At 37.4% G+C, this 26,176-nt stretch overlaps 3 protein-coding genes across 3 annotated transcripts; 1 reads left to right on the forward strand and 2 right to left on the reverse strand.

The window, feature by feature from the left end:
- The first annotated feature begins 8,837 nt into the window (after positions 1-8,837).
- On the forward strand, positions 8,838-15,960 carry LOC137965815 (rab GTPase-activating protein 22-like). The gene is made up of 12 exons (XM_068812169.1): positions 8,838-9,021; positions 9,122-9,306; positions 10,439-10,534; positions 10,694-10,797; positions 11,129-11,409; positions 11,592-11,714; positions 12,055-12,143; positions 13,440-13,545; positions 13,638-13,735; positions 13,853-14,110; positions 14,547-14,630; positions 15,654-15,960. The coding sequence occupies exons 2-12, from the start codon at positions 9,217-9,219 to the stop codon at positions 15,666-15,668; spliced, it is 1,344 nt and encodes a 447-aa protein (XP_068668270.1). The 5' UTR covers positions 8,838-9,021; positions 9,122-9,216; the 3' UTR covers positions 15,669-15,960.
- Positions 15,961-16,509: 549 nt separating this feature from the next.
- On the reverse strand, positions 16,510-22,819 carry LOC137965966 (DDRGK domain-containing protein 1). The gene is made up of 8 exons (XM_068812383.1): positions 22,671-22,819; positions 21,717-21,819; positions 20,529-20,635; positions 20,346-20,447; positions 20,074-20,235; positions 19,868-19,924; positions 17,181-17,217; positions 16,510-17,054 (listed from the first exon to the last, which is right to left on the reverse strand). Exons 1-8 carry the CDS (start codon positions 22,785-22,787, stop codon positions 16,849-16,851), a joined length of 891 nt encoding a protein of 296 aa, XP_068668484.1. The 5' UTR covers positions 22,788-22,819; the 3' UTR covers positions 16,510-16,848.
- Positions 22,820-23,167: 348 nt separating this feature from the next.
- Positions 23,168-24,945, reverse strand: LOC137966607 (CRIB domain-containing protein RIC10-like). The gene is made up of 6 exons (XM_068813286.1): positions 24,897-24,945; positions 24,651-24,761; positions 24,405-24,470; positions 24,225-24,322; positions 23,948-24,053; positions 23,168-23,520 (listed from the first exon to the last, which is right to left on the reverse strand). The coding sequence occupies exons 3-6, from the start codon at positions 24,460-24,462 to the stop codon at positions 23,303-23,305; spliced, it is 480 nt and encodes a 159-aa protein (XP_068669387.1). The 5' UTR covers positions 24,463-24,470; positions 24,651-24,761; positions 24,897-24,945; the 3' UTR covers positions 23,168-23,302.
- Positions 24,946-26,176: the final 1,231 nt, after the last annotated feature.

The following is a 26,176-nucleotide window of genomic DNA, read 5'->3' on the forward strand; positions in this document are numbered from 1 at the left end:
GGAATCTTCTACATCCCACTGCGTGGCATGTATTTGTTTTTCTGTCTCCTTAAATCCTTTAATTTCTTCACCTCAATCATGGATTGTCGACTCAGGAGCTACTCGACATATTTGCTCTCACGCTCCTGTTTTTGTTTCTTTGCATGCTATCCCTCACACTACAGTTACTTTACCCAATAACACTCAACTTTTAGTCCATCTTGCTGGTGATATTCAATTGCATTCTCACCTTGTCCTTAAAAACGTACTATTTGTTCCTCAATTCAAATTCAACTTGATCTCTGTTAGTGCTTTAGTTACTGACTCTGACCTTACAGTAAGTTTTCTTCCTGATTGCTTTGTTATCCAGGATCTATCCACCCAGAGGACGATTGGCAAGGGTGACAGAGTCCAAGATCTTTATGTCCTCAGTGCTCGAAGCTTGAATTATATTTCTCCTGTTTTTGTTAACAATGTTTCAGCCCATGTTTGGCATAATAGGCTAGGACACATTTCTTTCCAGCGACTTGATTTTTTGAAGGATTAGTTGAATTGCGATGTAACTAAATTACGAAAATCAAATCCTTGTTATATTTGTCCTCTTGCAAAACAACGTCGACTATCTTTTGAATCTCACAATAACTTGTCTCAATTTCCTTTTGATCTTGTGCACTATGATATTTGGGGACCCTATCAGACCGTTTCTCATACTGGCCATCGTTTCTTTTTAACTCTTGTTGATGATTGCACTCGATTTACCTGGATCTTTCTGTTAAAAACTAAATCTGATGCTATCTCTGTGATACCGCGATTTTTTCATATGGTTTTTACTCAGTTTAATGCTAAAATCAAAGTTTTCTGATCTGATAATGCCCCTGAGTTATCTTTTGTTGAGTTTTTTCAAGATCAAGGAGTCTTACACCAGTTTTCCTGTGTTGAACGACCTCAGCAAAACTCAGTTGTTGAAAGAAAACATCAACACCTCTTAAATGTGGCTCGCTCCTTGTTCTTCCAATCTCGTATTTCCGTCTCTTTTTGGACAGACTGCATTCTTACTGCGATTTTCTTGATTAATAGAACTCCATCTCCTCTCTTGCGACACAACACACCTTTTCATTTACTCTACAACACGGCTCCAGATTATCCTTCTCTTAGAGTCTTTGGTTGTTTAGCTTTTGTTTCCACCTTAGCTGCTCATCGCACTAAGTTTCACCCTCGTGCTCGCGTTTGTGTGTTTCCTGGTTATCCTGCTGGTGTCAAAGGCTATAAATTCTATGATGTGGAGACCAAACATGTTTTTATCTCTAGAGATGCAACGTTCCATGAGGAAGTTTTCCCTTTTCATACTATCACTAGTTCACATACAGTTCCTGATCCCTTTCCTGATTTGGTTCTGCCCCATTCCTTTCTACAAACTCCTTCTCTGCCAGACCTTACTTCTTCCTCCATTCATGATTCACCAGCTAATTCTGATACCCCTGTTGCTGATATTCCCCCTAATCCTCTTCCAGTGCTTGTTCATTCTACATCTACTGGCACTTCTCTTCGCAAATCTACTAGGACGATCCATCCACCTTCTTACTTGCAGGATTATCACTGCAATTTGCTTGCTGGTTCTTCTTCGTCTGTTTTCCCCTCCACCCCTTACCCGATCTCTAACTACATCTCTTATCATTCCCTTTCTAATTCGCACAGATAGTTTGCACTCAATGTCTCTACTAAACTTGAACCTCAATACTATCACCAAGCTGTAAAGTGCCCTGAATGGCGGTTAGCTATGCGGGACGAATTGAACCCTCTGGAAACCAATAACACCTGGACCGTCACTTCTCTCCCTCCTGATAAACATTCCATTGGTTGCAAATGGGTCTATAAAATCAAGCTTAAATCCGATGGTTCTCTTGAGCGGTATAAGGCTCGTTTGGTAGCCAAAGGCTACACCTAACAAGAAGGTTTAGATTTTGTTGACACTTTTTTCCCTGTGGCCAAATTGGTCACTGTGAAGGTTCTTCTTGCCCTTGCCGCCTCTCATAATTGGCATGCAGCCCAGCTTGATGTCAACAATGCTTTCTTAAATGGTGACCTTTTTGAAGAAATCTACATGGATCTTCCTCTTGGCTATCTTCGACAGGGGGAGTCCTCTTCATCCCACCGCCGGCTCGTTTGCAAGCTTCACAAGTCTCTCTATGGTCTCAAACAAGCTTCGCGGCAATGGTATTCCAAATTTTCTCATGTTTTAATCAATTTTGGTTTTCTCCAATCGAAATCTGATTACTCCCTTTTCACCAAAGGTCATGGTTCCTCTTTTGTTGCACTATTGGTTTATGTGGATGATATCATCCTTACTGGCCCTTCATCTCGTGCTATTGCTGAACTCAAACAATTTCTGCACACTCAGTTCAAGCTCAAGGACCTCGGTTGTCTTAAGCACTTCCTTGGCCTTGAAATTGCTCAGTCCAAAACCGGTATTGTGCTTTCTCAACGTCATTACACCTTACAATTACTTGAAGACTCAGGTTACATAGCTTGTAACCCCACTAGTGTTCCCATGGATCCCAAACTTCATTTAACTGCCACTGATGGTGACCTGCTTCCTGATATCACCCACTATCGGCGACTTGTTTGGAAACTTCTTTACCTCACCTTATCCCGTCCTGACATTACTTTTGCCGTTCACAAGCTCACTCAATTTGTGGCAAAACCCCGCCTTCCTCATCTCCAGGCAGTACATCACCTGCTTCGTTATCTCAAGACCAGTCCTGGTCAGGGTTTGTTGTTTTCTTCTACTTCTTCCTTGCAGGTACGCGCTTACTCGGATGCTGATTGGGGATCCTACCTCGATTCTCGCCGCTCTACTACAGGCTTTTGCATCTTCATTGGTGATTCTTTGGTCTCTTGGAAGGCTAAAAAGCAGACCACCGTCTCTCGCTCCTCCGCCAAAGCTGAATATCGCGCTCTCTCTTCCACCGCCAGTGAAATCATTTGGTTGCAGCAACTTCTTCAAGATTTTCAAGTCAAGGTTGCCTCTCCTGCATTGCTCTATTGCGACAATCAAGCTGCGATACATATTGCCTCAAACCCCACATTTCATGAGCGTACAAAACATATTGAGATTGATTGTCATTTTGTTCATGAACGTGTTACTTCGGGCGTCCTCAAGTTACTTCCTATTCGTTCTCAGTACCAGTTGGCCGACATGTTCACTAAACCTCTTCCTTCTACCCACCTTTTTTCTTTGTTGTCCAAGATGGCTATCAAGGATATTTACAAGCCACCTTGAGGGGGAGTATTAGAATGTAATTTAATCTATTCATTATTTATTTTTTGCATTTTACCATTTTACCTTTTTTTACATTTCACTGTATAAACTTACCTGTTATGCGCAACAGTGATTTCAATAAACATTTTATCACGAAACAGTCTTCGTCCCCTCGACCGTTGCCAACCCGACGAACGAGAGCAACGACTCTTTTCGATCCAGATTTCTAATATCGTTGCCAACCCGACGAACGAGAGCAACAACTCTTTTCGATCCAGATTTCTAACATGGTATCAGAGCAAGTTGGTCCCGAGTTCGAGTCCCGCTCCCACCGAATTTTGTCCCAGGTATTTCTGGTGAATTTGTCTTGGGTTTTTCCAGGAGTTTGTCCCGGGTTTTTCCAGTGAATTTGTCCACGGGTTTTCCCGTGCGGGGGAGTGTTGGAATTTGTGTTTGTATCGACCGGGCCAGTCCTTGTATAAGATCCATGGGGTTGCTTTCCTAACAGGTTCGAGCCTTTTAGCCCAATGGTTTCAACAATAATCTTCAAGAATGTTTCCCATACATATAATATCCATATACTCAAACAAAGAATATTAAATTACATGAATCGTGGCAGTAAGTTCTTTAAAGCAAGTATTACCTTCCACGTATTACAATGCAACTGTCTCATTTGAATGGGAACCTTAAGTGACACATTTCTTTATGAATGAACTTTCATAATACTCATTCAAGATCATTTTATATTGTCATTCTCTAAACTTTATGTATGCAACCAAATAATAGAAGACACAAATAAACTTAATGGAGTTTTTCAATTGACAAATTGCGATACAAACATAAAGGGAATCTCAATTACATAAATTACTTAATAGAATTGAGTCCCATATGTTCAACATGTCCCTTATAAGCAACGGGTGGTAAACCCACTTAGTTTGCTTTGACATGTTCTCGAATAGCTAAAAACTTTATGTCAATTTGCTTACTACGGCTTCCGCTCTTATTGTTCTTGGCCAAAAATACTGTTGCGGAATTGTCGCAATAAATCCTTAATAACTTAGAAATTGTGTCAACAATTTCAAACCATGACGTAAAACTCCTCAACCATATAGCCTATTATGATGCTTCAAAACATGCTACAAACTCTACTTCTGTGGTAGAAGTAGCAATTAAAGATTGCTTTGCACTTCTCCAAGAAATGACTCCTCCATCTAAGAAGAAGACGTATTTTGACTTTCTCTAATCAAGGAAGCTAGCAAAATCAGAGTCTTAATATCCAATCACTTCCAAATGATCAGATCGGCTATACGTAAATTTGTCGTCTTTAGTCCCCTAAAGGTATCACATGACTTTCTTTGCAGTTTTCCAATGGTCCAAACCAGGATTACTTTGATATTTGCCCAACATTCCAACTGCATATGCTATGTCAGATCTTGTGCAAACCTGAGCATATATTAAACTGCCAATTGCGAAAACATATAGAATGTTTTTCATTTGTTCCCTCTCTAAATTATTTCGTGGACCTTGTTCCAAACTCAATTTGTCACTTTTGACAATAGGTGTAACACTAGATGAACAATTATTCATACGATATCTCTTTAGAACTTTGTTGATATATGTTTCTTGAGATAATCCTAATGTCCCTTGGGATCTGTCTCTATCACTCTTTATGCCTATGACATAAGAAGCTTCGCCCATATCTTTCATATCAAATTTCATGGAGAGAAATCGTTTAACCTCATAAAGTAATCCTAAATCATTTGAAGCAAGTAGAACATCATTTACATATAAGACTAAGAAAATTATTTGGCTCCCACTGACCTTATGGTATATATATTGATTCATGATATTCTCCGTAAAACCAAATAAAAAGATAACATCACGAAATTTTAAATACCACTGACGAGAGGCTTGTTTTAGTCTATATATAGATTTTTTAAGTCTACAAACCAAGTGAACATTTTCCTCTGAAATTAATCCTTCAGGTTGTTTCACAAAAAAAACTTCTTCTAGGTCTCCATTGAGGAAAGTCGTTTTCACATTCATTTGATGTAACTCCATATCATAATGAGGTACTAATGTCATGATTATCCAAAATGAATCCTTCTTTGAAATAGGAGAGAAGGTATCGTGATAATCAATTCCTTCTTGTCGAGTAAATCATTTGGCGACAAGTCTTACATTATATTTTCAATATTGCCTAAAGAGTTTCTTTTGGGTTTTAAAAACCCATTTACAACTAATGACCTTCTCCCCTTTAGACAATTCAACAAGATCCTCGACTTGGTTTTTAGCCATTGAATCCAACTCTTCCTTCATGGCATTATTCCATAATGTGGATTTATGTCCACTCAATGTCCGTGAAAACGTAATAGGATCATCTTCAGCACCAATGTCCATGTTACACTCTTAGAACACAGTGGGGTTATCAGGGTACTCCCTAATGCCTTATCGGAAGTCTTAAACTGTTCTTAAATAGCTCGAAGATATTATTTGGCTTTGGCACATTCAAGAATGGATCCACGAATACCCTTCCCAATATGAGACTTAATAAACATTAAACTTAATCGATTGGACAACTCCTAAAGTTCAAATGATGTTTTCTCAATTTGGGTACTGGATTCCGTTAGATTTGGAGGTTCATCCACTTGAAGTGCCAAGTCAAAATCCATGCACCCTAATAACAGGAGAATTTTCTCCTTCCACTCAATATAATTTTCTCCACTCAGGGGAATAATAAAGGAATCAAAGTTTGGGACAAACAATTTGAAGAACTGCAAAAAAAATAACAAACTTACTAAACATGTAATGAAGCCAATTTTTTTGAATATTTACCCATGTAAATAATTCAAACAAATAAATCAGTGTATCATTATAATCTTTCATGTGTGCTTAGATTATAACACATGCAATTTATGTTTCTTTATGATGGGACCCATAATTTTGATTGAAAGGAATATTCTAGGCCTATGGGCAATTAGATTTTTTTTAAAAAATATTTCAATCCCATCCTGATTAATCACTTAAATATAACATTTACTTTGTGTTAAATTATTATATCTCTATGATTAATCATAATTTTTATGTCATTAACTTTATGTGACTAAACTTAATATCACTAGACATTTGCATAATTAAGAATGTTGTGACAATTACTCAATTATTCAATCGTATACCCAAAATATGACATAAAAAATAATTGACTAAAATTGATGTCAATTATTAATTCCTTATATTTAGGTTAACTTAAAATATGCATAAAAATGAAGTATACATAAAACCTAAAAAAAAAAATTCACAATTGAAAAATTATCAAAATATGCATAGGATACAACTATATGTGCATGCACGATTATTTAATTCATATGAATTGAAATTGCATAAAAAATAAATACTGTAATTTTAAATATGTATTAAATGTGTATCCAATGATAACACATGATGGCGAGTAGGCCTAATGGTCACTGGTGCCAGAGTTATTTCCCTCGTGTGGGTTTGAATCCCTGCTGGCTCAATTTTTTTTTTTTGAGAATCGAGTCGGCTCGGTCCTCTCTCGGGCGACTCACTTCAGTGGGTTAGAATGGGTGAGCCGACTTAACCTGTCCGAGTCGACCCTAAATGTCCGAGTCACTTCAACCTGTCCAATTCTACTGAGTCGACTCGTTATTTAAATGAAACTTAACCTAAATTTCAATTTTATTTTTACTTTTGCACGCACTGGAGGTCGTCTTCAACCTCCAGCCACGCGCAGAGGGGGCGCTCAATGGCTTCACCGTCGCCCCTTCTCGCCGGACGTTGGCCTCCTGTCAGATGTTGGCCGCAGTCGTTAGACGCACTGCAACGTACACATAGAGCATCGTTCTCCATGGAAATGAAGCCATATTAGAGAAGGCTGCTATGATACCAAATGAAGGATTATTTATTTCATGAACTTCTCAATGAAAATGTAAATGAAACTCATGAAGAACGTACTTCCTGACATGACATCAATTTTCGGCGAACAAAGTGTCTCGTCTATCATAGAGGCTCATCGATAGTAATGTTCAGACTTGCCTCTGCCAGACCAGACCCTTTCTTATATTTCTCCTTTCCATCAAAGAGACCACCAACTGACGGGAAGGTAAGAGGTTACAACCGACGACCACCTTGAAGGGGAAACACCAAACGATGATGGGTCACTTAGGTGACGGTTCGTGAACCGTCTAATAGTAGGTTGTCATGGTGGCCATTGTGATCTATACAAGACGCTTGTATTTGGCAAAAGAAGTAATCCGTTTGTGCCACCTAAGGGAAAAATTACAATTTTTTTCCCTTTGACATATTGAAAAAAATTCACTTTGACCAATTTTCTTGTATTTGTGCCGTTAAAAGAAACAACGGGAAAATTAGTTATAATATTTGTATGTACATTAGAAATAAATTAATCTTTTTATAAAAAATAAGAAATAAATTATCAAAAACCATTTTAGTGCTTCTTTGTTTATTTTTCCTAACATGAAACAAGAAGAATCCATAGGAAAATTTTCTAATGCTAGAAAGTTTTGGTCAAAGAAAAAAATATCCTATGATATTTTTTCCTACACTTTTCCTATTGGCATAAAAACAACCTAATAAAGACCCTAGGGTAGACACTATGAATGGCAAGAGAGTCCTACATTTATGTCCATTGACTCTTGTAGATGCCTTCTAACAATATTCGAACTAATATCTATACACATTTGACTTAGTATTTTGGTAATTTAAGTAAGACCCCACTAAGTTAAACAAAAGAAACTTGGGTTGATCACTTCTTGCATAACCATGACCAAGTCTCTTATTTATTTATTTAAAAAAGTAAACTTGTTTTAATAAATGTTATTCAAATCGATAAGGGTTCTTACGTACTCGATTATAGGTAAAAGTAATTAAATAAATTTTTATTTGAGTTAATGTATGTTTGAGATGAAACATGATTCAACTACCGTGTTCTAATAATTTTATAAAATTCTTTTAACAATTTTTTTATGTATTAAAATGACATTGATCTTAGATTTTTCTATAAATGTTTTATAATTTTTTTTATATTTTATTTTCTCACTTAAATTACCCACCCGTTCTATCGTTCGATAAATAAATAAATACCTTATTTATTTTTATATATTATTTACACCCATATATTTGAGTCCCAAAATTTTGCTCCCTACTCCATTTTTTATTTTTGAATATTTGAAAATAATAAATAAAAAAATTGGGTTATTTTAATATAAAAATTTATTTAATGGTCCATCAAATAATGTGGTCCACGTTAAGTTCTTAAAGACTCATCAATGAGTTGGTTACAAGATAAATCGTTTACACCGACGATAATTACTTGGAAATATCTCCTCTTGTCCTTTTCTTTAAAATTAAATAATATTCATGCCCTCTTTTGTAAATAACCCAAACGCAAACCTGTCCTTCCAAAATCCCAACTTTTGTTACAGTTTCCGCTTTCAACAGAAAACGGAACTGCCAGCCCGTTTCAGCACGAAGAAAGCGTTCCGTCTTTGAGTCTGGCGGACAGAAGTGGGTCCCATCATCTCGACGAACGAGGTTGGCACGTCCAGTCTTCGCGCTGTTCCTGCGTCGAGGAGAGAAATAAATAGTAAAATAGAAAGAAGAAAAGGAAGAAAAAGGAGGAGCTCGGTCGGAGACGTTGACGCCACGATCTCAACAACAGCAACAACAAAAAACTGGTTCAACGACCGTTCCGTGTCTTGAGCTTCGTAATGCCTCTTGCCGGCTTCCTCTCTCCATTTTTGACGGTAACATTTCGCTTGCTCTAAATCGTTCTTCCGACTCCGGTGCACGATCTGGATCCCTATCCGTCGACTTGAACAATTCTGTTTTTTTTATCGGTCCCAGGGGATCCAGCTCGGAAGCGCCGCCCGTAATTTCGATATTTCTTTTCTTCTTTGAGAGCCGAGCTGGATATTTCGAATATTGGTCCGGGTTTGGGAATGTGGAATACGGCGGGAGAGTCTACTGACTCGTACTATGAGGTTCGGCCGGAGTGCAGCGACGTCCCCAAGACTCGATTCAAGATCAAGGTCTGGAGTGATTTTATCTTCTTCATTGGTTCTGTTTCTTACATGACATATAGCATTTTTATTGATTCTGAAGTGATTTTGCTCTGGTGGATGCTTTCGGGGGGTAATTTGTTATACAGAAGTTCTGTCATGAAATCATACGCACTTTCTGAATTATATGTACAATTGTTTCATTTCCTTACAGTTGATACGATGAATTTGATTGTGTTTGTGGATTGTTATTCTTGGAGCTCGCTGTTTTTGTGTTTTCTTCACAATCTTCTCTTCTTTGTTTTTCGTTCGTTGTTTATGGACGGCGCGTTCGATACCACATAATTGATTATTATACTTTTTGGTTTTATATTTGTCTATATGTTTTGCGTTTACTTTCTTGTCTTTAACAGCGAAGTCCATCGTATTGATAGATTCCGTGCTTTTTGTACAATCTGGAGATTCATTATTGAATGTCGTTGAACGGTGTTTTTTTTTTTAATATTTCTGATGGCACGAAATTTGATTTTTTTTTTTCGTGTATATTTTGGAAAGAGTAGTACGTATTCTTTCTCTGTTGTTTGTGCCTTCTGCTTTTTCTTCCTTTCTTCGGCTTCCTTAATTTTCAGGTCTCATCGATATGATTGTACAAATCGTATTAACTAATTATAGTTAATCCTATCCTATACTTCAAAGGTCTTCCTCTGTTCTATCTTTAGGATTTAGTTCGTCTTTATAATCCAAATAATCCAGTGAGACACACATGTTGAGTGTTATGCAAATTAACCTTTAATAGATTCTTTTGGAATAACCACTTGGGAACAACTACATGTTGAGTGTTATGCAAATTAACCTTTAGTAGTTAACATTTGAACTAGTCATAGCACTTGGGAACAACCATTAGTGCCATGTGCAACTTTAAAAGCAGAGAGTCCATCATGAACCCCCTAAACGGGAAACCCAAAATTCATCTTTGTAGATGTATAACAATGTTTGTATATATAACTCATCAGTCACTTCAATTTTCTGTAACTTATCACTATCAGACCAGTTTCTCTCTCATCTAGGCATCTCTTTTTTCCTTCCTATATTCTATTTTTTGTTGTCGTCATGTGTTAGGCTCTCTACTTTGCAATATTACAATTTTAACTATCTTGTATAGGCTGGTAAAACTCTTAGTGCCCGAAGGTGGCAATCCGCATTTACACCAGAAGGTTACTTGGATTTAGCCAAGATACTAGGTCGAATCCAGAGGGGGGTAAGTTTTTCTTGTCATCTCTCCACTTCATTATGAGATTTATATCATCATAGTTTTTCCAAAACCGTAAATTCTGATGAAAAATTTTCAATTGTTAGTTTTCATCCATATTCAATGCACTGCTTTTTCTGTTACACCTGTATACTGCAACTATATCAGGGTATCCATCCTTCAATCAGAGGTGAGGTTTGGGAGTTTCTTCTTGGTTGTTATGATCCTGAAAGTACATACGAGGAGCGTGATCAGAAGCGAGAGAGCAGAAGGTAATAGTTTCTTAAGTCTTGTTGGTCAGCACTCTCATTCGTTTCAAATTTCTTAGTCTCCAAGGAGGGAACTTTACAAGCAGAGTGGAAAGGCTCCGTCACAATGGTAACAGTTCATGGTAGCATCCTGGCTGTTTTCTAATTCAGACCTAGTGAAGGGGTATTGAGGAGAAGAGATCACAGTTTACTTATTGGATGGACGGGGCTTAGAAAAATTTGAAGGGCTCTTGATTAATATCAAAATAACTTGTTCTTGTGACTAATTTGCTAATTTACTTTTGAAAGTAGAACTTATATAAGTGCTTTTTTCATTCTTATTATGTTATTGCAGACAGGAATATGCTAAATGGAAAGAAGAGTGTCGAGAGATGGACTCTCTTGTTGGCAGTGGCAGGATTATAACTGCACCCATAATCAATGAAGATGGTGAACCCATTCAAGACCCTTTGGTCCTTCTGGAAGCAAATCCAGACAAAGGACTTGCTTCTATCATGCAGCAAAATGAGCGATCGGATGTTCCCAGTGCTGAACTTCAAGAAAAGGTTATGGAGCCTGCACCTCGTATTCATGATAAGAAAATAATCCAGTGGAAGCTTGTCTTACATCAGATAGGTATCCCTCATTAGCTTCTTATATTATTCTCTCTTATTTCTCCCTTATGGTAAACTCAATAATTATTTTTTATCCTGTAAAAACTTCAGCTCAAGTTGCATCTGCTTGCTAACAATGCCTTGGGGTTTAAAGATCTTAGTTTTGGTTTTGACTTTTATGCATGAATTGACTATTTATGGTAGGTCTGGATGTGGTTCGCACTGATCGGACATTAGTGTTCTATGAGAAGAAAGAGAATTTGTCGAAGCTTTGGGATATACTTGCAGTGTATGCTTGGATTGATAAAGATGTTGGTTATTGCCAAGGTATGTGGTCCAACATACATAGGTCTTATATTCTGAAATTCATTATCATGGCCTTTATCTTGTCTTAAAGGTATCTTTCTCTTGCTTGACAGTTTTGAGGTACCGTTGTTGGTAGTTTTTCTTTTATTCCATTCTCTCCCCAATTCTCTCTTCTGCTGTTTTCTCATGTATTAATCAAAGTAACCTCATACAAGAAGGCTTTTGACGTAGTTCCAACTCTTAGTTAACGTTGGCAATTGCCTATGCTACATTCTTCAATTCAGCAGTTCTCACAAATTGTGAAATTATTTTTTTCTTTATTTATTTGCTAAATTGATCTAAGTCAAACAATGTTGAACAGGAATGAGTGATCTTTGTTCTCCAATGATTATCCTCCTTGATGATGAAGGAGATGCTTTTTGGTGTTTTGAGCGATTAATGCGCAGATTGGTATGTATTTTCTGCTCATAATGTTCTTTTCCTTCATCTTAAGAAATCTCTAGGTTGCATTTTTCTTTATTCATTCACCATTATTTTAATTTTGGTATACCTAGCCAAGTCACTGTTCTGATTAATATGTTTCTCAAACTTCATTGATATGGTCCTTTTTTTTTTCTTTTTGTAGTCGCATTGAGTTAGGATACAGTAGTTATGGTTCAAATCCTTCTTTAGTTTCACATAAATAATTGCTATAAGAAAACTTAGTACTGAGTAAAGAAGGGCATATCAGGTTGAAAGTTTGCATAAACCTTGTTAAACATGATAAGAAATGAGCCCGAACCCATTATTACGTGAGAATGATAGGTTGTATGTACGTTGCATACACCAAGGGCCTGATGTGAGGCCCATTGAAGAGCCCCCCAATGGAACAATTCCATGTAACAGTGACACCTACGCCTGAAAATGCATCTAGGAAATGATTGAGCAGATGGAGGAGTCATTTAGCCAAGTATGATGCAGTTAGGATAATTTTCTCATAATGGTGTGATTGAGTTAACATTAGAAGCTTTTAGTTAACCTCTCTTGATTCCCATGTGGTCAAGAGTTCATATTTCAGAGCTTTAGTTATCCCAGTAGTGAAGAAGGCAAGAAGCTGGATTGCAACCTTGAGATTTTCAGTGCTGTGTGATTCTATCTCCCAACTTTTGTTTTATGTCAAGGTTGAAATTTCATTCTGAGACCCTATACCTTTTCTTTGAGTGACTTAGACATTATCCTTGTATATTCATACCCCTAGTAACCCAGAGAAAATAAGTTTCATCAAATTCTGGGCATAGATGATTTTTTATGCTGATCATTTTGTCTGCTTATCTGTAAGTTATACATTCAAAATGAAAGAATTTGAGGCTTCTTTCATCTTCATCCAGATTGTAAAATCTGTCAGCCGACCATCTGCGTCTATTTGCTAATACATCACGGGCTTGATATTGTTAGCAACTTGGTTTAAATTATCTATGATATGTTGTATAAGAGGGCTGATACAAATAATTGCATGCTCCTTATTAGTCATACTGGACACATATAGGGTTTCTTGTTGCCTGATTCAGTGAGACGAACCTTGGCTTATACCGTTACAATCCTTTCAATCATTTCTGCTCGTGTAAAACGTCACTTTCATCTTATGTCAGTGTGTTAGAATTGGCCATGTGGAGATATTCCTTCTTGTTCTTTTTGAATCTGAGTAGCTTGCTGCGTATTATCTTTTTGAAAATAAGTTGCTTATTTATGTTATTTGAAAATTTAAAGCGAGGAAATTTCAGATGCACAGAGAACTCTGTTGGGGTGGAGAGTCAACTCAGCAGTCTAGCTTCAGTTACTCAAGTTCTTGATCCTAAACTGCATCAACATCTTGGTATATTCTACATATTCTTGCAATTCAAAATATATAGATCAATATTTCTTACTCATTCATAATAAAATGTTTGTATTTATGTTGGAGTACAGAAACTTTGGGAGGTGGTGATTATCTATTTGCATTTCGTATGCTTATGGTTTTGTTCCGCCGAGAATTCTCATTTGGAGATTCCTTGTACTTGTGGGAGGTAAGCTAGTTTTGAATCTGAGACTTAACTGAAAGTATAATTAACATGGCCAGTTTATCTTTCTGTGATCTCTTGACACTATGTCAAGAAATGACATGGTTTGATTCTCTGACATAGATGATGTGGGCACTAGAATATGATCCAGACCTCTTTTCCATGTACGAAGAGGCAGAAGCAGCCAGTGAAAAAATTGAAGGATCTAAAGGAAAAGTGAAATCATCACGTCAATTTGGCAAGTATGAGAGGGAAAATTTGAAGAATGGAAAGAATCCAGAAGGAAGCCTTCCTATCTCAGTTTTTCTTGTTGCCAGTGTACTAAAGGCAATGAGCTCAAAGCTACTGACTGAAGCTCGAGGATTAGATGATGTTGTTAAGGTATGAACTCTTCATTTAACTTTTTAAGTTGTACTTCTATTGAGAAGCTCTTCCTTGAACTAAGATATGTAGTTCGCCTTGGTAGGAGCAGACATAGCCAACTACAGACCCATTGATTTTGACAATTTTTCATTCCAGACTAGGTTTATGTTTTACATCTTCCAGCTTCAGCATGTTGACTGATTCACTAGTACCCACCTGTAGAATGCTTGGGGTTGATAAGTTACTAGTGGTAATTTGATGCCAATCGTTTTAATAAGCTGAAATAAATGGAAGCTTCATCATTCAGCCTGTTAATGACATCTGAGCCCAGCTTAGTATATGGCTCTTGACTAGTTAGACAAAAGAAGTCCTTTGATTCTTATAAAAGGTGTTTTGTATGTACACTTTTACTGAGTCACATAGTCTCTGCCTTTCTAATTGTCTACCTTTGCAGATCTTAAATGACATAAGTGGGAGTCTTGATGCAAAAAAGGCTTGCACTGGTGCTATGAAACTTCATAAAAAGTATCTAAAAAAGGTGAGGAACTCTCTCTCTCTCTCTCTCTCTCTCTCTCCAACTCACAAAGAAACTTATTATTTTCATCTCCCGGATTTCTCGTCCCCCCTTTTTTCCATCTCTCTGCTGAAACCAGTCATCCATATCTCTTTCCTTTCCCTATGATTCGAGCCACAAAAAAAGATAGTTGGAGAAGCAGACTCAAGCTGTAAGTGTCAACTGCATTAAGGGATCAAAGAGAGCAGTTGCAAGCGAGTGAGAAGTAGGAGGAATTGGTTACAGGCAAAAACAAGCTCAGAGTTCTGTGCATTTAGAAATTCTGTTATTTGTGGAGACGTCTTCAAAACCTGAGCAAATCTACTTATTAGATTACAAATAAAAATGAAAAAGAACAGTTGGTTTCCTCACAGGCTCTACTTGCATGGGCTCTTTGGATCACAGTAGATTGATTATAGTGGACCAAAACAGTCAATCACTCAGAGAAACATTTCTGCACTTTGTTTGCCGGGTATAGCTACATGCATTTGCACCTTGAAAAAATCAACCTGTAGTTGGTCAAGGTCAACAGACTCTGAACAGAAACTTATTTTGTGGAATATTACTGCTCTTGAACACCAAATAATTGGTTATTCTCTCAAACCCAGATCAAGATAACTCAGAATTCAGTAGATAGTTACATCTGGAGAACCACTAAATAAGATCTCAAACTCTCCCCTAGAGAATATCTTATGAGAATCCATGTCTTTTTATAATTTTGGCAATGAGGACTTTAAAAACTTTGCATCATTTCTTTTTTCCTTAAAAAAATGTCATATTCCAATCTCCTTGGGCCTCATTTACTGATAAGCCTTTTAAATAATAACCTTTTTAAGAGAGATGGATAAACTTTTGTATCAGAGAGAATAGAGAGAGGCTCTTGACCGCTTCAGTCCATAATGAGTCTCCTGATTCATCTTGACGCACTCATAGATTCATATTTGCAATTGTCCCCCTGATTCAGTTTTTAGGCTCTCGTTCTCACACTCGAGACTGTTTCTATTGCAGGCGAAGAAAGTATAGTACTGGGTATTGCAGAAAGACTTTATAATTTTTCCAGTACTGGAGCTGAGTGTGAGAAACCTCATTAATACTTGCAGAAAGGCTTTCTTTTTGCCTTTTAATAAATTTTGGTCGAACATTTCCAGCCATTCAAGAGAGCAGCAGGGTGCAGTCTATATAGCACAGCTGGAAAACAAAGTCTCATATGAGCTTCTTTATCTCCGAGGGGTTTCTCTATTTAATATTCTTCTCAGGGTGTATATTTACACATTTGTAATGTATTGTTATTGTTATTGGCATTTGTTGTGGTTTATTACGCACGGAATACACAATGGTTGCAAAAGTTGCAGCTTCTTTCTTAATTGAATAAACTTTCAGTATTGGTGTACAGTGGCTTCAGTTTGCCAAATAAATTTCCTGCCCAAACGAAAACAAGTTTGAAAAAACAAAGTCCGGAATGCAATCTTCTGGTTAAGAGTAAAGAACAGAGTTGCTTTACCTTGAAGAAGACTGCAATGAACTCTATTGCTAGGTATAGCTGATATCAGCAAAACTTCGGTATATTGAATTGGTTGAAGCACACACTGGAAAAAATAGAAAGAACAATTATATGTATACCTTCTTGAAATATAAGGTGATTTCCTAATGTCCTACACTTTGTCACCTTCTCATCATCATCTTGAGTACGAATTTTACTTTTTTTTTTACTTCTGATAGATTTTTGTTGATTAAAGAAGCTGCTTTTTTCTTTTTTTTTTCTTTTTTTTGTTGAGGCAATGCATGTTAGATGCGAGTAGTCATATCTCTAAGACAACTAAGCATGAGATCATAAATCAACTTTGCTATCAAAACAGGTCACGCAAAAATGAAAAAAAATAGCCTATACCAGGTTAAGCTGATTTGGGTTGATCATTATATTATCGCAAATCACAATTCTCAACAGGTGGATGATGAAACGGAGAGAGTTCGTAGAACGATGGCAGGCAGATGCCAATTTCAAGGCTAAATATATCCCAAATATACAACAGTTCTAGCTCTAGTTCAAGTCCTTGTACAGTAAGCAAGTTCAGATGTATCACTCTGTGGTCTCCTGTTAGATTCTGCACAGCAGAATGAGTTGACAAGTATGCTGAAAACCACACATAAAGTCACCATTTTTCTTCTTTTTTTCCCATTCTCAATTCAGAAGTTCTTGCACAAGTTATGCAACTTCAATGCCCTCAGAATTGCCAATTTCTTCCATGTACTGCAACTTGGACTCCAAATCGATGAACTGATTAGATTTACTGGCCAGATGTGCGATGCTAACCCTACCCTGACGCTTGATGTACTCTGCAACAGCTTTCATTTCCTCATTTGAGATATATATGTACTTTCCTCGGTCGTCCATAACACCAGACAGACGGCCTGTAATCCGAACCAACCACATCCATGAGTAAGTCTTCCTTTTTTTTTGTTTTGCATGAAATATTTCATATCGAATAGAAATTAAAAAAACATAATTGAACAAGAATTAACTAGTGGAGGACATACCCATGCTTTCGAGTGAGTTTATACGATTGATGCAGTCCTACAGAAAAACAATTATCAACAACATTACCATAAGTAAGAAGAGAGTATAGTAGAAAATGGAAAAGTTAAAATACATAGCAGGTCAAAAGATGGCTCTGTGCAAATCTCCAATTTACATTGCCATTGAAGCATAGTATTGCACTAATTAAATTTCAAAAGATTAATATTGTTGAGTTTTTTGGGTTAAGCCTGGTTCCATCCCAAAATGACTAACCACTTAGGAGGCCTATTGCTCAACCTTATAATCCATTAACTTTTCTTCTTATTTTTCAATATAGGACTTTTTCACCAATTTCCTTCACGTCCAAGCTTACACATAATGGGCCCGAGACAGGGGCAAAAACCCTCTAATGGGGCACACGGACTCTTTCAAGTAGCCCACAAGACAGAAACTCCTCCCTCATGGAATCCACAACACACAAATCATATAAGGAGCACAAACTAAGCCTTAGCCATGTTGAGTTTTTTGGGTTGAGCCCGATTCCATGCCAAAATGACTAGCTACTTAGAAGACCTATTGCTCAACCTTCATATTAACTTTTCTTCTCATTTTTCAATGTGAGACTTTTTCCCACTCAACAAACATAACAAAAAAGATTCCTATGAAGTATTCTTGTTGAAGGAAATTATGAGTCTATCATGAATAGCTACCAGTTTTCAACTCTTAAAATGCATGAAACTCACTTTGGTTCTCCCCTTAAATAAATTCCTAGTCAATTTATTTTCAACAATTCCTAGCATGGTGACAAGACAAAAAACCTTAGAAGATTGATTCTTCGCAATAGAGAAAAAACATTCTAGATGTATATAGTGGTATTATTATACACATCTACTAGCAAAGTTCCTTAACTAGTCTGGTAACCATGCCACGACACAATTACTTATCCTAACACTTTAGGACAGACCCCTTTTACATTGCTTCAGAATGCAGTCTTATTGATTGATAAATTCGGAGTGATTGGAAATTCAAGTGCAGAGGCATGTGTTAAATCCAAAGGTTCAAAAGTTCGCTAATCTAGACTAAATGTCTGAGGATTATTCAAGATACTCATCTTAAATTGCATATCGATGGTCAAGTTAAATCTGAAAGACTTCCCATCAATTTTGAGCAGGATGTATTATCAAGTATAAAATGCTGGAAATTTGAAGTAAATTGGAAGCTTTGATGTTATGCAATAGATGCATATATGAGGGTAAATTTTTTCTCTTGTTTGTGCTATTCCCCTTCAGGAGCATTCTTATTACAATCCCTATCCTCATTGTTATATATTGAAAAACAAGGACGAAGGCAGAATTTTCAAGACAGCTGTTAGATTCGCAATGACTATTTGGTTGGATTGTTGGACAATGAAAATGCACCATTTTACAATTAAGCTAATTGATTAGATAATTGCTCCAGATAACAAGGAGGTATCAGGCAATGTCGCTTTTGGCTAGAGAGTTGGACATGTTTTTTGTGCTCTTGAGACCATACTTCTAGGAGATTGTCAAGGGCCTGCACATGTCCTCAAGCTCACGAAATATCTTAATAAATGATTAGAAGGAGATTTATTACCTAAAATCTAACAGATGACAGTAGAAAATCAACTCAATAGTTAGATGGTTGGAGAAATTATCAGCATAGATCTTGAGACACAACACTGCCTCCATGAGATTGCAACAGCCATGGGTGAAGAGTAAACAAGAAGTCATGGATGAGCCCACCCCCTAGCCAGCACAAGCTTGTGGTTATAAATACCATCAAACTTGAGTTCAAGCCAACCAACTAAAAGCCAGATCACACTATTGGGTTTCAATTGTGGAGTCAGTATAAGACATCACTGCTCTCCAGCTGTCCTTGATGACAGAACTAGCTATATGAATGAACTTACGATGCGAACTGGCCCAGAAAAGAATATTATGTATAATTTTCTCAGACCCATTCGACCATGCAGTTTCTTCCATCACATGTTCTTCTTTATCTCTCTCTTCCCACAAGCACCAAGGGAATGCAGCAAAGAAGTGAGAGCTTCTTTCCCAATTCACCAAAGGAAATTGCTATGGGATGTTCAAGGAGAACACTAAAGAAGAGGGGATACACATGTCCAACAATAATGCACCAGTGAGAAAGATTCTGTCAGTGGTTGAGGATTTACAAGAAAATTTGGAAAACAAGGGGACGCACATATGCAACAAAAATGAACTAGTGAGAACTGTCCATGCTTGAATGATTGAGAAGAAAACTAGCAAAGGAAATTGACATGCTAGAAATAGTAAGGCTTTCAATAAGCCTGTACTCTCAATGGAAAGAGCAAACCAAAAGCAAAACGGAGGATACATATATCCAACCAAAACAATGATAATACGAGGATAGGCTACATAAACCATTACCGGTATAAGAATAAAATTAATAGAAGTAAAACTTAAGTATAGACAATGTTGCCCCCATAAAAAAATGTCAAAACTTCAACTATGGTGTTCACACAAACAACTCCATCTTTTGATAATAAAAAAAAGCTGGCAAATATGCTTTTTGAAAGAATCAGGAATACCAAATGAAATTCAAATTTCATGCCGATCAGTAGTGCATTACTAGCACAGAAATGGATTAGCAGCACAAAGATCTGAGGACTTTGAATGCTAAATGCAAATGGAGTCTCATGGCCTACCTGAGTGCGCAGCTTGAACTCTGCTGCAAGATCTTCTAAAGGAACACATTTGTGTTTCTGAGCACAACAAAATTGCATTTAGCAAGAATTGGTGATAGCTAAATATAAAGCAGAATTTTAATACTTCAACTAGAACAAAACCTAGTGATCAAAAACCATTGGAAAAAAATATGTATAGTGACCAAAAAATATAAGGGGAAGGCTACCTTGATATATTCCACAAAATCAAAGAGCAAACCCTGGCTCCCATCTTGCACTTCACTCTCTGTTGTACCTTCAGCATCAACAGAGAATTCACCTTTCCATTTCTCAAACTCTAGAGCAGTAGCTTCCTCCTCCTTGGCCTGCTGAGCCTTAGCTTCTTCTTCCTAGAAAAAGAACTCTATAACTAACTTTAACTTTAATAGAGAGATAGAGGCAGCACGGATTACGGCAATAAAATTTGAAAGGCAATAGCATATGATAAACTAAAACACACCATTTGACGTTCCAGCGCTTCACGTTCATCATCTTTCCTCCGTCGCATCTCAGCATATCTGTCTTGTTTCATTTGCCTTGACTCTCTTCCTGCTTCAGTGGCCTTACCACAGAAATGAAGATATAAGCTTCTTCTTTCGATGGAGAAAAAGTAAAACTTAGAAAAAAGACCAATGTTCACTACCTGCCGTTGTGCTTCTCGCTCTTGATGTTTTCTTTCCCTTTTCTTTGATCCTTTTGCAGCATAATACTCACCCTCCAGAATGTCTTCATCACTTTCATCAACAGCCTCTGAATATGGAAGTTAAGAATCAGAGGATCCCATAGTAACAACCATAAGAATTGAATAACAGAATGATATTATATCTGATAATGGTAACATGTGAGCATTAAATTGCTCAACCATTTAATGAAGCTCCACTATGTTTTCCTTTATTTGAGTTTGTAAGTGGTTAAAAACACATTCAGCTGAAGGAAAATCCACTGAAATTTCTTCCAGACAAAATCAACAACTTCATGCTTAAAGAGGTAATAGAGAAACCATAATTGTTAATAACAACAGAAAAATTGAAAGTCAAGACCATAGAAGACAGATCTCTCTTGAGAGACTGTAAAACCACTCCACCCACGGTCCAAATCCAAATAAGAAAGAAAAGAAAGCAATTAAACCCTAGGTAAACATGCCCCTTAAGTAGAAACTTTCAAGAAACTTGCTGTTCAAAAAAAAAAAAAAAAAAGATACTCCTTCCTATCTATCACAATTATCCTAATGGTAATCCACCATTATTTAGTGACTATGTCCTCGGTTCTCCATACCAGCGTGCACCCTCCTTCCCTGAATGTGTTAAGACATAATTCACACTCTTCCCCATGAAAAGATTGGTCCAACCAAACTATGACCGCCATGATTTCAAACTATTATTTAAAAAAAATATTATTCTGAATCTGAGGCTATGCATTATTGAATTTTCTTAACATTGGTTAAACAATAAATATAAATAAGTTTAGGAAATATGATATATATACAACAAAGTAAATGACTACTGCATATTCGAGTAACTTGTATATATATTAATTGTTTTACAAACTAAACCCTGTATTCCACAATGGGGTTGTGGATGGAATATGGTCAGGTTTAATGTTTGCTTTACTAATCAGTACATCAAAATTGCAGAGCTGATGGAATGCAGAAAACTAGGCCCTCAAACCTATTGAATACTAGGTTTTCTCAATGTGATGCCCATGATCCAGGTTGGGCCTTGGAGACATGTAATGTTTTAGAGTTTGTAAGCATGAATTCTGAATCTTTACCACAGGTACTAACAAGAAAAAAATGAAAGAGAAGAGAGAAGTCATCATAGTAACATCTGACCTTCTACAGTTGCTGCAGCAGATGTACTAGCACCACCACCAGCAGGCCTCCTTCTCATACGCCGAGTTCCAGTAGCACGGACTACCGTGTCTGCCTCTGGGATCTGGAGTGTATAGGGTTAATCAAAGCTACAGATCATTGGACCATATACATTTACAAAAGCCATGACAAATCTCAAATATCAATACATATGAAAGATGAGATGTTTATGAAATCTTATATAGGAACTAAGCGCCATCTTTTGCACCTTCTTCCTCAGTTACCAATAATATTGATCATTATCCACAGCAGTCTAAAAGACAATGTTCTCTTGGTTAACCATTGCAGTTATTCCTTGACACTTTATTAGTGAACTTCTGCCCTTCCTCCATTACCACCCTTACCTCTGTTTATCGCATACTCTAATGCCCAAGCGAAATCTGTACAGGGTTTACAAGTCGACACTTGGGGAAACCATGGAATAATGAAAAATAAAATAAAAACTTAAAAAGCGAATTTATTTTTCCTCGGAAAGGATTGCCTCTGACAATAAATACTCAAGCTAATCAATCTCTAGCAACCCGAAAACGAACTATGAACCACTGAAATGTGGAAATTCATCGTGAAAGGGGCTAAGATTCCAATTTTTCCTCACTTTTACAATACTCTTCTAATTTTTCTCCAATTTCACGAAATTTATAAGCCATAAAATTTCTCAGAGCTACTAAAAAGAACAACATTAAAATGCTAGAAACATACCCATGTCGTATGTAATATTTTCCCCAAAATAAAACAAAAGGAAGTTTATAAAACATTGAAATGAGTAGAAGAAAGGAGACAAAGAAGAAGCCAGTTGACAAATTCCTCAAAACGAAGACCCAAAAGACCATGCAACGTGAGATCAACTCAGCTCAGAGGTAGATTAATAACAGACGAATAATCCCCAGATGAATAAGTGATAAGCAAACGAATTACCAGTCGTTGCCGTTCCTCTGCTTCAGAACGAGAAAGCTGACGCCGTTTCCATAGGTATAATGGGAAGATGGCAATTACAAGGAGCATAAGGGCGACAGCAGCAAGAATCTCCTCCATCGTGGAGATCTCTGCAACTTTCTGCGACCAGGTATAGAACGATAGTTTTTATTTGTTTTAATCTCAAGCAACGGTCTTTATTCTAAAACGCCCTATTGGTATTGTGGCCGTCGATATTGTGGCCCTATTGATATATCAGGAGATGATGTGCTAAAGAGGTCCTTCGATAACATATGCCACGAAAAGATCCATTTGATTGGCCATGTTCATCCATATGCCACGAACAAATTTATGATGAAAATCTTTATTTGGCTTGCTAGAGTTCGGAGACGACGAGGAAGTTTCATAATTTTTAGATTCAAAGACCAAGATCGATTTGCAATTCTCATGCGTAAACAGCTCGGTTTCCTTCCACGAGACGGATGTGTGTACGAATCCAATTCGAATTGCCTCTATTTGTGCGAAGAACAGTTCCACAACTCGAAATTAACTTAATTTACAGCAACCGGTTAACAGATATATATCATTTTCGTTTCATCTTTCTTTTCTTTCCATACTATGTTTTAGTTTCTGCTTCATGGTCTGACGTCAAGCAGGTTCGACATCCTTTCAGCTTCAACTAATGCGAAAGACCCTTTCGATTTGGACGATCTGCGCGAAGATCTGGAAGGCGAAGAGGGAGATGCGGCCTTCGTCTTCTTCCGCTTCGTTTTCTTCGGAACCTTTGGTAGTTCCGGCGGACAATCTGCGAACATCCCCAAAAGTGGCTCTACTCCTCCGGACTGCTGAAAATCTGTGGCACGAAGAAGCTGTTAAATGTATAATCGATTTCCATGGGACGACCCAACTGTTAAAGATTCCAGAATGATTGGAAAATGACTGAAGAGACCCACCATTGTTTCTTGAAGGCTTAAGAGTAGGTTATCATTTGAGAATTGAATTGACTGAACGGAAATTATTAAGATTGTCTTGATACTGGTTTCTGGATCGTGACATTAGGCATTTCTTTCAGGTTGCAGAAGGTGGTCGATCAAGGGAAAGATGCGCTGTCGTCTCTGCCTACCTAACCACAAGCGTTTACATGCGATTCTTCACCTTCTTGAGTGCGGCCATTTTACCTACCTCAAGCTTTGCAGTCTCGTGCACCTAGTTTTCTTAAGGTTATTATCTGCTGTTATTCATGGGGAAGAGACTCGTTTTCAGATAGAAAAGAAACAGACCTTGGGAAGACCATGAAGCTACTGCAAGTGGGTTCGTGTCCTTTGATTGGTTAAAGCAGTTCAACGAAGTTGTGGAGAAATCCGATGATGTCTTGTAGGCATTCATCTAAACGAGGAGAAAAACACGAAAGAAAATCAAAATTTTGTTCAAGAACAAACAAGATTGGTAGAACCCAAGAAGGAAAAGTTAAATGGATCACCGAAATTTGAGAAGAATCTTGAATGGAAGAAACGAAATTAAAAAAGGTGTGGGGAACTGAAACATGGCTTTTCTTACCCAACTTGGTGCATTTACAGAGGATCCGTCCCACCCTACATGAGACACATGTTTCACATCCGTCGGGTAGCCAATCTCCATTTCTTGCTCCTTGTAAACTGCAAATGACCCAATGACCCATCTCTCAAAAAATCGAAATCTCTCAAACGAAAAGATTTCTGTCTCAGAAAATTAACATACCAAAAATCTGAGAGATGAACTTGAACCCCTTGATGATGCCTTTCATTTTGGTGGCCATATGAGACCCTGCAGTGGTTCCTTCACAAAGTGAGAAATACAGAAGAAGATGGACGAATCTGAACTCAGACAGAGTTTATGACGTCTTGACGGTTTTCGCGATTTATCCTGAGTAGCAATGCCCTGATATAAAAAAGAAAGCAACTAGAACGTTTCCATTTGTTGAGGAAGAGACATATAGAAGCTTACCTGAAACTGGTTTTGAGATTCAAAAAGGAACTTCGCATCACCATACTCCATTGTCAGTCATCTTTACAAGCAACTAATCCTTCGTCTGAATGAGATAAGTCGAAGAAATATCTGTAGAAGTCTTATATTAGATACCTGAAAGACAGCAAGATTGAAGAACTGATATATCCAGGAGTTGCAGAGAGACAGGGACTTTCCAGTGGAGAGAAAAGAAAGAACTGCAAGGAGAACGAGCCATATACTAACCTTCCAATTTGCAGGTTCGTTGTGTATTTAAAGGCGAGAGTAAATGCCGGCAGCGATTAGAAATGAATATGAAAATGACCCAGAATGCTCTTAGCTTTGTCTCTTTGTCTCTCTCTCTCTCTCTCTCCAGATCTCTTCTTCCTTCCTCCAGAAAATGGAGATAAGAAAGGGATGGCCACGGGTAATAAAACTAAGAACAGAAGAATCTAATATCTATAATATAATATAAAAAAAGTTAAAACCAGGGACACAGACCTCTGAAACGGATTTGAAGGAGAGAGAAATCCAAGATCGTCACTATTAATCTGGATGAAACATAAAATAAATGCATTCAGCAGCCTCCAACGCCTCGGACTTGAGAAATAACTTGGTTGCATAAGTACTTCGAGGTTTCATTTTCAAGATTTCCGTCAGGGTTCTGTTCAGTAAGTCTCCTCTTTACTGAAAATTATCTCATTTCATTAAGTTTTTAGTTTATAAAGTCAGGATTTGAGGATTATCGACCAAACCAGAACGAGTAAGCGAATATTAAAGTCAAATGGATTGGCATAATCTTAATCAGTCAGGAACAAATCAATTAATTGAAGTCTACACCATAAACATAACAAAATACAACAAGTCATAAACCTGAGTTGTGAACAGTGCGTCGAGTCACAATCAATTAAACATCAAATCATGAATTAATTTGCTGGTTTTTTGTGATTTCAAAAACTTTTTTCAGTCAACCAAATCTCGAGACTCAAGATCATACTTGAAATGACAGCTTACCGGTTGAAGACTGCCTGAGATTTCTTGAGACGTGTTTAGTTCATACTGAGAGGCAACTCAGAAGACCCAAGATGGTTAAAATCAACTAAACGATCTGCTATTGGAGTCGGATGAAGTAATCTGCAGCAGTTTATCTGAATATTACGTCAATTAGTCCTGCAGATTCAACGATGTACTACTGCATCTCTCTCTCCCAGCCAATATGGCGAAGATCTCGACTCTGCGTGCTAGAATCTGTTCATCAAAATTAAAGAATGGTCCGGTTGTTTGACGAAAGTCCCGGATTCACTTTCTTACCACAACAAAATCTCTCCCGGTCGTCTCTTTACATCTTTCTATTTGATACTGTGTCTTTGTAATTCTGGTTGGTGACTGCAGTTAGTGTCCGGAATGTCACTGAATGTCCCATCTCCGATTCTTTATTCAGAGACCCATCTTTGGAGGAATCCGTCCGCTTCCGATGCAAATCCCACCAGCATTTTGAATGTTGCCGAGGCCCTGAAAACAATTTT

Source organism: Aristolochia californica, unplaced genomic scaffold (genome assembly GCF_029961685.1).
Source record: "Aristolochia californica isolate CCGP_79_NKW_82.1479 unplaced genomic scaffold, dmAriCali1.0.hap1 SCAF_5, whole genome shotgun sequence".
Taxonomy (NCBI): Eukaryota; Viridiplantae; Streptophyta; class Magnoliopsida; order Piperales; family Aristolochiaceae; genus Aristolochia; species Aristolochia californica.